Genomic DNA, 14,226 nt, shown 5'->3' with positions numbered 1-14,226 from the left:
GGCGACCGACGGGTCAGAGGGAGGGAGGGGAAGGCTCCAGGCCCGGCCCCCGGCCCAGGATCTCAGGGGGCTGCTGTACCCCTTCTCCCTGAGGTGGGGAGACACGGGGACGGCCCGGAGACAGGTCCCTTCCGTAGCCTAGTTCCGCCTCTTCTCCCTCATTCCCTGCCCGGCCGGAGGCAAAGGCTACAGCGGCAGACACCAGGACGAACCAGGTCGGGGTACACCTTTAATGAGGCACAACTGATTTCAGGGAGAAGAAGCATCCCCCGTGGATTCACAATCCCAAGGGAACACAGTATCAAAACGGGGCAGAGCAGAGCCAAGGCTGGTGGGCAGTAGGGGGAAAGGGGGCGGCGGGGAGGGGGGGACACCCATCTCCCCTCCTCGCCTTTCAGCAAAGCCTCCAGGCTTCTTTGGCCAGAGTCCGAGGAACCGGAGGTAGCTGCAGCAGCGTTAATACTCTGGGCGCGTTAATACTCTGGGGGTAGGCACTTGGGGTGGGGGGGTGGTCTTGGGGACTGGGTCTCTTGCTCAAAGGGCTTTGAGCCCTAGGACATAAAGGCACTTGGGGGGGGGGGGGGGAGTAGTGCAGTAGGGGCCGAGGCCGGGCCCAAACCGGGGGGTAGGCACTTCGGGGAGGCGCGGGGCCTGTGCACGGTTATACGGGGGACGAGTCCCCCGGCCTTAACAGCAGATTGTGGCACAAAAAGCTTTGGTCGATGTCTCCGGGCGCTTGGAGGGGAGGGCGCGGGAGGGAGGGGGTGAGCGGGGCCAGCCAAGAGGGGCACTGGTCGTCATCGGGGTCTGTATTAAATAGAAGGGGTGGCCCAGCGCGGCCTGTGCTCAGTGCTGACTCTCATCCCGTAGCTCTGAGGGTAGGAACTTGTACTGCTGCTGCCGGATCTGGGCCAGCTTCTTTCGGGCCTCATCCAGCTCCCGCTCCTTCCGCAACATCTCCTCCTGGGCTGCGATGATCTGGGGGGGCGGGGGTTGCGGGGGGGGAAACCGGGCTCAGTCCCGGGAGGGAGGCAAGGAAGCCCGCGGAGTAGCCCCCCAGGCTAGCCCGGGGTCCTCACCTGGGCAATGCCCCCAACCATCTTCTCCTTCACCACGACCGTCTCGTTCTCCTGGTCCTCGAAGGCCGCTGCCTTCTGGGCTGCTTTCACCAGGTTATCCGAGGCTCGCTTCACCGCGTTGCCAGCAACCTGGGGTGGGCGGGGGGCGAAGAAAGCGGGAATGGGTGAGGGAACGGCTGGGCTGAAAGCGGGTACTTTTAGGGGAAAGGCTATTTATCTGATCATTCCTGGGGGGCGGACGGGGGGACGTGAGGCAGGCTGGGGAGAAGAGACCCCTCTTCGTCCCTTCAAAGCCCTACTGAGAGCTCACCTCCTCCAGGAGGCCTTCCCAGACTGCGCCCCCTTTTTCCTCTCCTCCCCACCAGCCTTACCTCCTTCCCCTCCCCACAGCACTTGTATATATTTGTACATATTTACTATTCTATTTATTTTGTTGACGATGTGGATACAGCTTTAATTCTATTTGTTCTGACGATTTTGACACCCGTCTCCGTGTTTTGTTGCCTGTCTCCCCCTCCTAGACCGTGAGCCCGCTGTTGGGTAGGGGCCGTCTCCGTCCGTTGCTGAGTTGTCCTTCCCAAGTGCTTAGCACGGTGCTCTGCGCACAGTAAGCGCTCGGTAAATACGATTGAATGAACCGGCTGAACTGGCCTGACGACTAGAGTCCCTGCAGGGGACGGGGGGACGACGATGGGGAGTCGGACTGGGTGGCCTCCCAAGTCCTTCTCTGGGGGGGAAAGACACCTTAGAGGAACTGCTAATCAATCAATCAATCAATCAGTGGAATTTATTGAGGGCTTACTGAGAGCTCACCTCCTCCAGAAGGCCTTCCCAGACTGAGCCCCTTCCTTCCTCTCCCCTTTGTCCCCCTCTCCATCACCCGCATCTTACCTCCTTCCCTTCCCCACAGCACCTGTATATATGTATATATGTTTGTACAGATTTATTACTCTATTTATTTTACTTGTACCTACCTATTCTATTTATTTTATTTTGTTAGCATGTTTGGTTTTGTTCTGTCTCCCCCTTCTAGACTGTGAGCCCACTGTTGGGTAGGGACCGTCTCTATATGTTGCCAACTTGGACTCCCCAAGCGCTTAGTACAGTGCTCTGCACACAGTAAGCGCTCAATAAATACGACTGATTGATTGATTGATTGATTACTGTGTGCAGAGCACCGTACTAAGTGCTTGGGAGAGCCCCGTACAACAGTTTGAAGACACGTTCTCTACCCACGAGCTTACAGTCTGGAGGGGGGGAGACGCTAGATGATTTATAATCGGTGATTTATAAGTAGGTACACAAGTGCTGCGGGGTGAAGGCGGGGCGACCACCGAACGCCCAAGGGTCACAGATCCGAGTGCGGAGACGGCGCGGGAGGGAGAGGGAGCCGGGGAAGATGGGCTATCGGGGATGGGGGGCACGGGGCGGGGCCTCACCTGGAGCCGCTTCATGGCTTCCGAGTCCTGGTCTGCCTTGACTTTGCAGGCCACCAGCAGCTGGGCGGTGGAGGCGGCCACCTGCTTGGCGGAGGAGATGAGCTTCTCCTGGCTGGCGTGGCCCTGCACAGCCGCATTGGCTGCCTCACACAGGTTGTTGGTGGCCGCCGCCACCATCCGGGCCTGGGGGGGAGATGGGGGCTGAGGGGGCCAAACCCCCTCGATTCGACCCGGCCCTAACTCCATCGGGGTCCTCCCGAGGACCACCCTCATCCTTAGCCGCACCGAGCCACCTCCTTCTTCCCTTCCAAAAAGGCAGCGCCATCCCCGTCCCCTAATCGCGCCCTCCCACCGGCCACGTCGGTGCCCAGGAACCGTCCGTTGATTTTCTGAGGCATTCATTTGGTCGATTCTTTCATCTCACGCTTCCCGGCACCCGGCTTCCCCATTAGACTGAGCTCCCGACTTTGAATTCTATACTTCCCGAGGGACAGTCGAGCAGTCCCTTCCACACGGACGCCCCCCGATACGCAAAGCCCTCTCCCCGGCGGGAGAAGTCGCTCCGATACGCACGGCGGAAATGAGGCCTTGTGACCACTGTCCGTCATCCAGGGCGTTGGCTGGGATGGCGCCGACCTATTGGGGTGGAAGCCGCTTGAGACGCCGGTCGCCCCCGTCCCCGCCCCTTCGCGGTTCCGATCCGGGAACCCCGGGTGCGGGCCCGTCCCGAACGCGGTGCCCGGCCCCACGCCCGCGGGCCTGAGCTAAGCGCCCTCACTCACCTTCCCTTGGGCCACCAGCTCCCTCTGGGCAGCCGACGCCGCCTTCACCAGGGCGCTGGTGGCTGCGGCGATGGACTTGGCCGCCTCCAGGATCTGTTCCTCGAAGTTCAGGGACTCGTCTGCTTCCTGAGGCGGGAAGAAGGGGGGCGGAGACTGAGGGCGGTGGGGAGACGGGGAGGAGGGCCCTCCCGGGCCGGGGGTGAGCGGGCCCTTGGCCCGGGGAAGCGGGAGCGGCGGGCGGGCGGGCCTCGGGAGCTGACCTTGGGCTTGGCTCGCGGCTTCAGCTGCTCTAGCTTCTTGGCGGCAGCCTCGATGGCGGCGGCGGCTCCGAGGAGCTCGTTCTCGGCGATGACGGTGGGGTCCTCGGGGTCCACCCACTCCGTGCCTGGGACGGGAACAGGACCGCGTGAAGGCGCCCCGGAGGATCTCCGAGGGCGGAGACCCCCTCTCGCTCCCGTCTGCCCACGAGGCTGAGCCCGTCGGCGACCTGAAGGGAATCCTCCGGAGGGAGGTCAGCTCCTTCACCCGGATGGGGTTGGGTGGGCGGGCCCGGGCTCCGATGGAGTTGCCGAGGAGCCGGCCAAACTTCAAGCCACCCAGAGCCGGCCACCCCCGCATCATCATCATCATCAATCGTATTTATTGAGCGCTTACTATGTGCAGAGCACTGTACTAAGCGCTTGGGAAGTAGAAATTGGCAACATATAGAGACAGTCCCTACCCAACATTGGGCTCACAGTCTCCCCCATCTTGAGGCCACTGAAGGCAACCAGAGGCGGCTAGGATCGCTCGGTTGGAGACCACGGTGAGTGACGAAGGCTGCCGGGGTCCCCCGCGTCTCCTTCCCCACCGTCCCGTTTTCCCACCGGGGTCTTCCTGCCCATCTCGGTCCCGCTCTGCCTCCCCTCGTACGTCCTCACCCTTCATGGCTTCGGCGGCTTGGATGAGCTCAGTGACGGAGCCCGCTACACGCTTTGAGTGTCCCGTCAGCTGCTGCTTCAGTTCCGGGCTTGGCTTCTGCAGGGTCTGGGGGGGTCCAGAGGGCCGGAATTCAGGATGACCGGGGTCAACCACCCCGACGCTCCGTCCCCGGGACGGCCCCTTCCCAGGTTAGCTCCACCCGGTCAGCGTGCTTCTCTCCCGGCTCAAGTAAGTACGTGCATGCTCGCACACGCAAACTCCACACACGCACACCCCCACACACCCAGCCCCGGCGTGTGGGCAGGAGCTGTCACTCACCGGCTGGCAGGGAAGGGGACCGAGGGAAATGGAAAGAGAGGAGATAAAGAGTAAGGGAGGAGAGGGGGAAGGGGAAAGAGAAACTAGGAGCGTGGAGGAGAGCCACCTCCCTCTAGGAAACGCTGCTTGCTCTACCCCCCGACCTCCCCGGCCCGCCGGCCACTTCAGCACTCGCGGCTGATCTTTCGATTTGCTACCGACGTATTTGTTCACGGGGGCCTCGTCTTTACATATATTATCTCAACCCGCATCGGTGGCTTCGTATCCCTCCTATTTAGCCCGTGGGCCCCCACGTGGGACGGGCCCCGTGTCCGATCTGATTGACTCGTATCCCCCTCAGTACTTGCAACAATGCTTGGAACCTACCGAGCGCGAAACGAACGCCGTAACAAGAACTAGAAGGTGGGGGAATCGTGTCTTCTTCTGTACATTTCCTACATTTCCTGTTCTGTTCCCAGTAGGGACTGGCGATAATGAGGATGACGATGGAGAGGGGAAGGGGGACTCGAACTACCCAGGGCCCGTCGGGTGCCGGGCCACAGAAGCACCACGTATGGCTCCTCAAGACTTCGGGCGGGTCAGAGTCGATCTTTCCGGGGAGGGGCAGACGGCAAGGAGGGGAGAGGGGTTGCCTACGGGGCCAACGGTCCTAACCGTCGGGGAGCGAATCCGTCGAGTCGGAGGGATCCGGGGAAAGCCTGGGGTCACCGACCCCGGGGCAGACTGGGCCGGAGACGGTCGGGGGGGCCGGGGAGCCTAGTGGGGTGAAGGGGGGCCTTTCACTCACCAGTAGCACGTGGTCCAACAGTTCCAGGTAGCCGTTGGCGCACTCCCGACCGTAGTGCAGGGCGCGGAGTCGCACCTCAGGAGCCACCTCAGGATGGTAAGCGGCCTCCTGTCCCCGTCCCCACATTATTAGCCGCCGGTCTCACGGGGCCCGTGCCCCCCTGCCCGTCCCGGGCGCCCGCGCTTTTGCGGGCCCCGTCTGAAGCAAAGGACCCCTCCCTCCGCGCCGCCACACTCCCCCCAAACCAGCCCTCACCTTGCAGGCCCGCAGCATGTCCGCGATGGCCCGCCGGCTGAGGTTGGCCGTGGCGATGACATCCTCCTGGCGACAGGAGTTACCGGCAGCGACGGCCTTGGCCGTTGCCATGGTGATGCCTTTGGTCATGCGAATAAAATCCTCCGGGGTGGAGGTCTTGGCAGGGGGCTCTGAGGAGCAGAACACCTGAGGGCCGTGGAGTGACGAGACAAGAAGGGGCCATCACTAGGCCATCAACGGGCTAAGACGGGCAGTGGCCATGGGGCCGTCGGCGGACGCCCGAGCCCTTCCCCGCCAACCTGAGCCCCTCCCTCACCGCCAGCTCCTGCCGGATGTGCTCCGTTGTGGCCTCCAGCGCTCGGGTGCCCTTGGTGGCCTCGTCCTCCACCGCCTTCACCGTCTTCAGGAGCGACGTCACGTTGGTCACCATCACCTGGAGGGCGGCCGAGGGAGAACGGGAAAGTCAAGGCGGGGGCCTGGCCTTCTCGCCGCTCCCCCCGTACCCCACCCCCCTTACCTTGGCGGAGTTCTTGAGCTGCCAGACGGCAGGGTCATCCCCCGCTTTCCCGGCTGCGGCTTTGGTGGCACTGATGAGGTCGCCGAGCGCTTTGGCCACATCCTTCACTGCGTTGATCAGGACAACCTGGACGGGGGGGCGGGAAGGAGAGTCTGGGCGGGGCTGGGGTCTCCCGGGGCTGGCGCCGGGGGCTCGGGCAGCTGGGGAGAGGATACCTGGGTCTCGGGGTCCTCAGCCCCCAGGCTGGCGGCACCCAGCTTGACAACCTCAGCCAGGCGGGTGATGGTCCCCACTGACGACTGGGCAGCCTGTGCCAGCTTCTCCTGGCTGGCTGCTGCGTTCTGGACCAGGACCTTGGTGTCCTCCACGAGCGCTTTCGCTGTTTTCAGGATACCTTCCCTGCCAGGGAGGGAGGTGGGAGGTCAGAGCACCTTTCCTCCCCGTACCCTTCCCCGACTAAGCCCCCGTTTCTCCCCCTTTTAGACTGTGAGCCCGCTGTTGGGTAGGGGCCGTCTCTATATGTTGCCAACTTGCACTTCCCAAGCGCTCAGTACAGTGCTCTGCACACAGTAAGCGCTCAATAAATACGATTGATTGATTTCCCCTCCCTTCGGATTTGTACCCTTTCATCACCCCCAACTCCGCCCCACAGCACATAGGTGCACGGCCAGGATTTATTTTAACGTCTGTCCCCACCTCTAGACCGTAAACTCCACCGTGGGCAGGGTACCGTGACCGCCAACTCGGTTATACCGTACTTTCCCTGGCACTCGGTAAAGCGCTCTGCACGCCGTAAGGGCTCAATAAATGCCACCGGCCTACTGACGGCACCCCACTCTCCTAGCCCTTCCCCGAGCCGCCCCCGCCCAGCCCTTCCCGCACCGGTGGTCAGCAAAGGTTTCCGCGCCTTCGCGATTCAGCGTGCCGGCCGTGGCGAACATGATGGTGGTGTCGAGGTCGGCGATGATGCCGGAAACGGCGCTGGCGGCCGTGATGCAGGCCTGGGTGCCGCGGTTCCCGGCCTGGAGCGCCGCCAGGACGTGGGACACCTAGGGAGTGTCATCATCATCATCATCAATCGTATTTATTGAGCGCTTACTGGGCGCAGAGCACTGGACTAAGCGCTTGGGAAGTACAAATTGATGGGTCCCCAGCGCAGAATCGACAGGAAGAGGTGTGTGGGCTGAGAGGGGGCCCGGGGCTTGGTCTTCTGGGCAACCAATGCCCCGAGCAAGAGGGCGGGAGGGACGGGTGACCTAGGGAGGGGCGAAGGGCACCCCGGGGAGGCCTCACCTTTTCGGAGACACGGCGGGCACACTCCATGAGCTCCTTCTTGGTGTAGGCATCGCTGGGGCTGCACTGCAGGGCACCGGCTTTGGTGACCAGAGCAGCGCAGCCGTGGCCCAGCTCCTGCACCCGGTGCTTGATGTGGGCACCGATCTGGGCAGAGGGGAAGGGGGGGAAAGAGTGTCACGCAGGCAACAGCGGAGACTCCGGGAGGTAAACGGGGGAAGACGCCGCACACAAGGGGAACGTGGGGGGGGATACGGGATCGAAAGACGTGGCGAGAGCCCACGGCGTGTACCGCTGCCCCTTGGGCGACCGTTACCTCCTCGTTCTCGGCGGCCATGGCGGCCGGCTTGGCCTGCGAGGCCAGGTAACCGTAGTCGCTGGTCAGCTGGTTGGCCAGAGGGCCCAGCTCCTCAGGATTGCTGCTGGACTTGGTCACCTGGAGAAGAGGACGGGGGGAGGGACCTTGTCAGAGATCCCTTGCCACAGGTCACGTCTTTCTCCCTTCCACCGACCATCCTACCGCTCCCCGCCCCTCTCCAACATCCCCACCGGGAGACCGCATCCGGGGCCAAGGGCGGTCCTCACGCCACTCACCATCTCCTGCACAGTGACCGCCACAGCCTTGGCTGTCCGCACCATCGTCGTCTGGTAGTCCACGAAGCACCCGTCTGGCTCACCCATTGGCCCTTCGTCCAACTGGAGGGGGAGAGGGATGCGCATGTGGGTTGCGTGCATGTGTGCATGAGTGTGTTTGTGTGTGTGTGACAGTGAAAGGGAGACACAAAAGCCAACCCCATTCCCACCGTGACCCTGTGGAGGGTATTAGGTAGATGCAGTAGATCTCTCCTCCAATACGCGAACCAATCGAGCCTGGGCGCCCCACCATGTTCGGGCCTGCCTCGTGTCCACTCCATGCCCCCTCGGGCCCCCCACGCTCCTTCTCCGGGTCCAACCTCCCCCCACGTCAGGGTCCCCACCGCGTATCTGGCCTCAAACCTGGTTGATGGCCTGGGTGATGGAATCCACCATGCCCCCCACCACCCCGGCAGCACTGGCGGCCTCGTTCAGTGTGGCGGTCAGGTCCTCCACGGCGTCCGTCATCATCTGCACGGCCTCTTCTAGGGACTCCTGAGTATGGGCGGCCTGCTGTCGAGGAGGAAGACGAAGAGAGAGGGAGTAGGGAGTGAAGCCTCCGGGTTGCCCCAATCCCTCGGCCCTCCCTCAACTCCCCGCCACATCCTGTCCCCTCCCCTTACTCTGGTTAGCTTGCCCCCAACTCGCCTCACCTTGGGGTTGCCTCCGGCCTCCTTGGCGGTGTAGAGCAGCTGCAGGGCAGACTCGGCCAAGGTCTTACTCTGGTCCAGCAATGCCATCTGCTGCGGGTGGCTCTGGGTCTTGGAGGCCGCCCCCACAGCTGCCAGGGTCAACGGTTCAAAGTACTGAGCCATCTGGGACACCTAAAGGAAGAGGTCAGGGGTCAGAGGTCGGCCTGGCCAGACTGAGGTTTGCCCCCACAGCATCAATCAATCAATGGTATTTATTAAGAGCTTATTCTGCACAAAGCACCGCACTGATTGCTCGGGAGAGTACAACAGAGGAAGCAGACCCAATTCTTGCCCTCAAGGAGCTTCCAATTTAGTGGGGAGGCAGGTATAACAATAAATTCAAGGCACAGGGAACTACAGAGCATAAGGATACGTACATAAGTGCAGCGGGGTGGTGGGGTGGGGCGAACACCTAAGTACTTAGGAGTACAGACCCAAGTGTGTGGATGAGGCAAGAGGCTGGGGAAGATGAGAGATTAGTCAGGGAAGGCTTCCTGGAGATGTGATTTTAAACTCATCTTCCCACCCAAACCCTGGCCTCCCCGTGTCTTTCCCAACACCACTACCCAACCTACTTCACAAGCCTGTAAACTTGGCCTTGTCCTCGACTCATCTCTCTCGTTCCACCCACATATTCCATCTATCACCAAATCCTGTTGGGTCTGCCTTCACCACATTGCTAAAATCCGCCCTTCCTCTCCTAATCCAAACTACCACCATTCATTCATTCAATCGTATTTATTGAGCGCTTACTGGGTGCAGAGCACTGTACTAAGCGCTTGGGAAGTCCAAGTTGGCAACATATAGAGACGGTCCCTACCCAACAACAGGCTCACAGTCTAGAAGGGGGAGACAGACAACAAAACAAAACGTGAACAGGTGTCAAGCAAGTCATCAGAATAAATAGAAGTAAAGCTAGATGCACATCATTAACAAAATAAATAGAATAGTAAATATGTACAAGTAAAATAGAGTAATTTGTACAAACATATATACAGGTGCTGTGGGGAGGGGAAGGAGGTAGGGTGGGGGGGATGGGGAGAAGGAGAGGAAAAAGGGGGCTCAGTCTGGGAAGGCCTCCTGGAGGAGGTGAGTTCTCAGTAGGGCTTTGAAGGGAGGAAGAGAGCTAGTTTGGCGGATGGGCAGAGGGAGGGCATTCCAGGCCAGGGGGAGGACGTGGGCCGGGGATCGACGGCGGGACGGGTGAGAACGAGGTACAGTGAGGAGGTGAGCGGCAGAGGAGCGCAGGGTGCAGGCTGGGCTGGAGAAGGAGAGAAGGGAGGTGAGGTAGGAGGGGGCGAGGTGATGGACAGCCTTGAAGCCGAGAGTGAGGAGTTTTTGCTTGATGCATAGGTTGACTGGTAGCCACTGGAGATTTTTGAAAAGGGGAGTGACATTCCCAGAGCGTTTCTGCACAAAGATGATCTGGGCAGCAGCGTGAAGTATGGATTGAAGTGGGGAGAGACAGGAGGATGGGAGATCAGAGAGGAGGCTGATGCAGTAGTCCAGACGGGATAGGGTGAGAGCTTGAATGAGCAGGGTAGCGGTATGGATGGAGAGGAAAGGGCGGATCTTGGCGATGTTGCGGAGGTGAGACCGGCAGGTTTTGGTGACAGATCGGATTTGAGGGGTGAACGAGAGAGCGGAGTCAAGGATGACGCCAAGGTTGCGGGCTTGTGGGACGGGAAGGATGGTAGTGCCGTCTACAGTGACGGGAAAGTCAGGGAGAGGGCAGGGTTTGGGAGGGAAGATAAGGAGTTCAGTCTTGGACATATTGAGTTTTAGATGGTGGGCAGACATGCAGATGGAGATGTCCTGAAGGCAGGAGGAGACCCGAGCCTGGAGAGAGGGGGAGAGAGCAGGGGCAGAGATGTAGATTTGGGTGCCATCAGCGTAGAGATGATAGCTGAAGCTGCGGGAGCGAATGAGTTCACCAAGGGAGTGAGTGTAGATCGAGAACAGAAGGGGACCAAGCACTGAACCTTGAGGAACCCCTACAGTAAGGGGATGGGAGGGGGAGGAGGAGCCCGCAAAAGAGACCGAGAATGAACGGCCGGAGAGATAAGAGGAGAACCAAGAGAGGACGGAGTCTGTGAAGCCGAGGTTGGGTAGCGTGTTGAGGAGACGGGGGAGAAGTGTCGAAGGCAGCTGAGAGGTCGAGGAGGATTAGGATAGAGTAGGAGCCGTTGGATTTGGCAAGCTCCAACCACTTATCCCATTCCACCTTGACAACCGCATCCGCTTCCTCACTGACCTCCCGGCCTCCTGTCTCTCCCAACTCAAATCGATTCTTCACTTTGCTGCACGAATCATTTATCAACGACATTCAGTCCCTGTCTCCCCATGTCTCAAGAACCTCCAATGACTGCACATCCACCTTCACATCAAATAGAAACTCTTTATCATTGGCTTTAAAGCACTCAATCTGCTTGCCCCATCCTACCTCCCCTCGTTTATCTCCTACTACAGCCCGGCCCGCACACTCGACTCCTGTAGCTCCAGCTTACTCACCGTGCCCCGCTCTTGTCTATCTCGCTGCCGGCTCCTTTTCCACATCCTTCCCCGCCCATATACGCCAGATCACCACTCATTCCACCTTCAAAGCATTGTTAAGGTCACATCTCCTCCAAGAGGGCTTCCTCGATTAAAGCCCTCTTTTCCCTAGCTTGCTCTCCTTTCTGAGTCATCTGTGCGCTTGGATCTGTGACCTTTGGGCATTTGATATTTGTCCCACCCTCAACCCCACAGCACTTGTGTAAATATCTTTACTATTACTGATAATAATAACATTAACACTTCCATAGAACAGTGCCTGGCCCACAGTAAGTGCTTAATACCATCATTATTATTATTGATCAATCAATCAATCATATTTATTGAGTGCTTACTGTGTGCAGAGCACTGTACTAAGAGCTTGGGAAGTACAAGTTGGCAACAACTTGTTATTGATACTAACTAATGATGGTATTTGTTAAGCGCTTACTATAATAATAATGACGGTACTTGTTAAGCACTTACTATGGGCCAGACACTGTTCTAAGGGCGTGTTACTGTCTGTCTTTCCCTCTAGACTGTAATTGTTATGGGCAAAGAACATGTCTGCTAATTCTGTCGTATTGTACTTACCCAAGCACTTAGTACATTGCTCTGCACGTAGTTGAGTGCAATAAATACGATTAATTAATAAAAGGGCTTTGTCGATGATCTGCCAGACATGAAAGGGGAGGGAGCTGTAAGCAGGAGGGAGGGTGTGAACAAGTAATGAGAGAGATGAGAACGAGGCACAATGAGTAGGGTGTTCTTAGGGGACCAAACTGTGCAGGTTGAAATGTAGCCAACTTGTACTTCCCAAGCGCTTAGTACAGTGCTCTGCACACAGTAAGCGCTCAATAAATACGATTGAATGAATGAATGAATGTAGTGGGAGAGGAACGAGGATAGCTAGAGGACAGAGAGCTGATTGAGTCTATTAAAGCCTATGCTCTGCACACAGTAAGCGCTCAATAAATACCACTGACTGATTGATGGTCAGGTGTTCCTGTTTGATGTGGAGATGGACAGCAACCATTTTAAGTTTCTGGGGCGTTGGGGAGATGTGCACAGAATGCGCTATCAGAAAAATGATCCAGGCAACGCAGTGAAGTCTGGATCGGCCATGGGGGTGGGTGGACGCAGGGAGGTCAGAGACGACGGGATATGACAACGCTCGGACCAGCGTGGTAACAGTTTGGATGGAGAGGAAGCAGCAGATTCTGGACTGGAAGGATTTGGGAGCTGACTAGAACAAGTTTAAGGAATGAATGAGTCAAGGGTAATGCCAGGGTTGTGGGCATGTGAGGCAGGGAGGACAGTGGCGTTGTCAACGGTGATGGAAAAGCCGGAGAGTGGAGAGAGTTTGGGAGGGAAGCCAAGTGCCGCTTTGGACGTGTTGAGTTTGAGGTGTCGGCAGGACGTTCAAGTACAGACGTCCTGAGGGCAGGAGGAAATGCCAAATTGTAGAGAAGAAGAGAGGCCAGGGCTGGAGAGGAAGATTTGAGAGATGGTGGTTGGGAGCAGATGAGCTCCCCAACGGAGTTGGATCCTTCTTGAAGGCGGACGGCACCGCGGAGTTCTGCAGCTTGGGTCACTTCCTTCCTCTTTTTTTCCTCTCCCACTCCCTCCCGGCCACCCCTCCCGCCCGAGGAGGCTGCTGGGCTTGGGGGGAGCGGTACGTTACCCTTAGCCTGGGCAGAAATGCATCTGTGTCGTAGGCGACAACCCTTCGTTTCGAGTGCAGAGGTAAAAAGGGAGCAGGAATTGGAGAAGGGATGGGGAGTGGGAAAGGACGGACTTCAGCGAGCCATTTCCAGGAGTCCACTGGGCCCTGACTGAAAGCTTTCCGGCGTTGTCGGAGGCCTGAGGGACGAGCTACCTCAAAAAGTTGGAGGGGAAGTGGCGCCCGTCGAGTACCTTGTGTCCAAGCTGGGAGGCCTCCGCCCGGGCCGCACTGGCCAGTGGTTCGATGAGGTGGGAGATTTCCTGCACGGCGGTCAGCATCTGCGTATGCAAGGCCTAGCCCAGGGGGTCGGGGGAGAGAAGGGGAAGAAAAGATATCGACCAACTATCCCCGGGGTGGGAGCGGGTAGAACTGGCGGATGCCTGAGGGGAGGGGAGGGGAGAGGCAGATAGACAGCCCTTTCCTCCGGGGAGTTAGGCATTAGAGAAGAAGAAAGTAGGCTTGTGGGGACTCCATCCGCTCTCCTACAGCTTCCCTCCAACCCCCTCCCTCCTTCTGCCATTCCTCAATCTATTCCCTTTCCTGGATGCTGGGGCTAGAAGAGTCCGGGCCCTGGGACTTTCCTGTCATCACACCCACCTCCCCTGAATTCCCCTATCTTTTTTTCAACCCCCTCCCACCCACCCCGCTTCCCCAACTACTCCTCTCTGAAGCTTCCCCTTCTGGACATTCTTCTTGTTTTACCTTCTCCCCCCGGCACCCTAACACACATACACATTCTCCTCATTTGTCTGGAGTTTACCCTTGTGCCCCCCTCCGCCGCCTCTCCAGGGCCCCTCTTCTCCCCCATACCTCCTGGGAGATGCCCTCCCGGGGGGCAAGTTGCTGGCTGATGGCAGCGAGGGAAGCCTGGTCCAGGTCGCGCAGGCAGCTGTTCAGTGCCGCGATGGCCGTTTCACACTCCCGCTGCCCGGGAGCCTTGTCTCTGCGGACCCCAGAGTCCCCAGGTTACAAGGCTCACCACTGCGGGCACAATTCTGCCTGGGCACAGCCCCTCGGGCCCAACGCCAGGCTCTGCCGTCCGCCTGCCTCCCACCCACACGCACCTCATGCTGGTGATGAGCTTCTTGATGGAGTCGGAGACGGTGCGGGAGTGTCCGGCCAGCACCGACCAACGAGGGGGGTCCCGGGGATTGACTGCCAGCGCCCGGGCCGTTTGAATCAGTCCCCCTGCACTCTCCAGCATCGTTTTGGCGGACACCACGATGGGTTCCATGGCCGCGCGACCCTGGGG

The 14,226-nt window shown here is 59.2% G+C and overlaps 1 protein-coding gene across 4 annotated transcripts in view; it reads right to left on the bottom strand.

The window, feature by feature from the left end:
* Nucleotides 1-217: 217 nt before the first annotated feature.
* Nucleotides 218-14,226, bottom strand: part of TLN1 (talin 1) — a 44,234-nt gene continuing 30,225 nt past the window's right edge. For 2 of the 4 annotated variants that reach the window (XM_038742540.1, XM_038742542.1), the window contains 21 exons: nucleotides 14,039-14,220; nucleotides 13,785-13,917; nucleotides 13,166-13,267; nucleotides 8,678-8,848; nucleotides 8,388-8,537; nucleotides 7,986-8,087; nucleotides 7,708-7,827; nucleotides 7,392-7,538; nucleotides 6,981-7,147; nucleotides 6,314-6,497; nucleotides 6,099-6,224; nucleotides 5,898-6,014; nucleotides 5,582-5,767; nucleotides 5,327-5,434; nucleotides 4,221-4,326; nucleotides 3,561-3,685; nucleotides 3,301-3,426; nucleotides 3,092-3,154; nucleotides 2,519-2,701; nucleotides 1,080-1,208; nucleotides 218-978 (listed from right to left, as the gene is read on the bottom strand). In XM_038742540.1, coding sequence (XP_038598468.1) covers nucleotides 847-978; nucleotides 1,080-1,208; nucleotides 2,519-2,701; nucleotides 3,092-3,154; nucleotides 3,301-3,426; nucleotides 3,561-3,685; nucleotides 4,221-4,326; nucleotides 5,327-5,434; nucleotides 5,582-5,767; nucleotides 5,898-6,014; nucleotides 6,099-6,224; nucleotides 6,314-6,497; nucleotides 6,981-7,147; nucleotides 7,392-7,538; nucleotides 7,708-7,827; nucleotides 7,986-8,087; nucleotides 8,388-8,537; nucleotides 8,678-8,848; nucleotides 13,166-13,267; nucleotides 13,785-13,917; nucleotides 14,039-14,220 — 2,859 coding nt within the window. In that variant the 3' untranslated portion in view covers nucleotides 218-846. The remainder of the gene's footprint in view (nucleotides 979-1,079; nucleotides 1,209-2,518; nucleotides 2,702-3,091; nucleotides 3,155-3,300; nucleotides 3,427-3,560; nucleotides 3,686-4,220; nucleotides 4,327-5,326; nucleotides 5,435-5,581; nucleotides 5,768-5,897; nucleotides 6,015-6,098; nucleotides 6,225-6,313; nucleotides 6,498-6,980; nucleotides 7,148-7,391; nucleotides 7,539-7,707; nucleotides 7,828-7,985; nucleotides 8,088-8,387; nucleotides 8,538-8,677; nucleotides 8,849-13,165; nucleotides 13,268-13,784; nucleotides 13,918-14,038; nucleotides 14,221-14,226) is intronic. The other 2 variants (XM_038742541.1, XM_038742543.1) reach the window with 1 other exon arrangement.

The sequence above is a fragment of the Tachyglossus aculeatus genome, unplaced genomic scaffold (assembly GCF_015852505.1).
Source record: "Tachyglossus aculeatus isolate mTacAcu1 unplaced genomic scaffold, mTacAcu1.pri scaffold_12_arrow_ctg1, whole genome shotgun sequence".
NCBI classification, from domain to species: Eukaryota; Metazoa; Chordata; class Mammalia; order Monotremata; family Tachyglossidae; genus Tachyglossus; species Tachyglossus aculeatus.
This window is presented reverse-complemented; position numbering and strand designations above follow the sequence as displayed.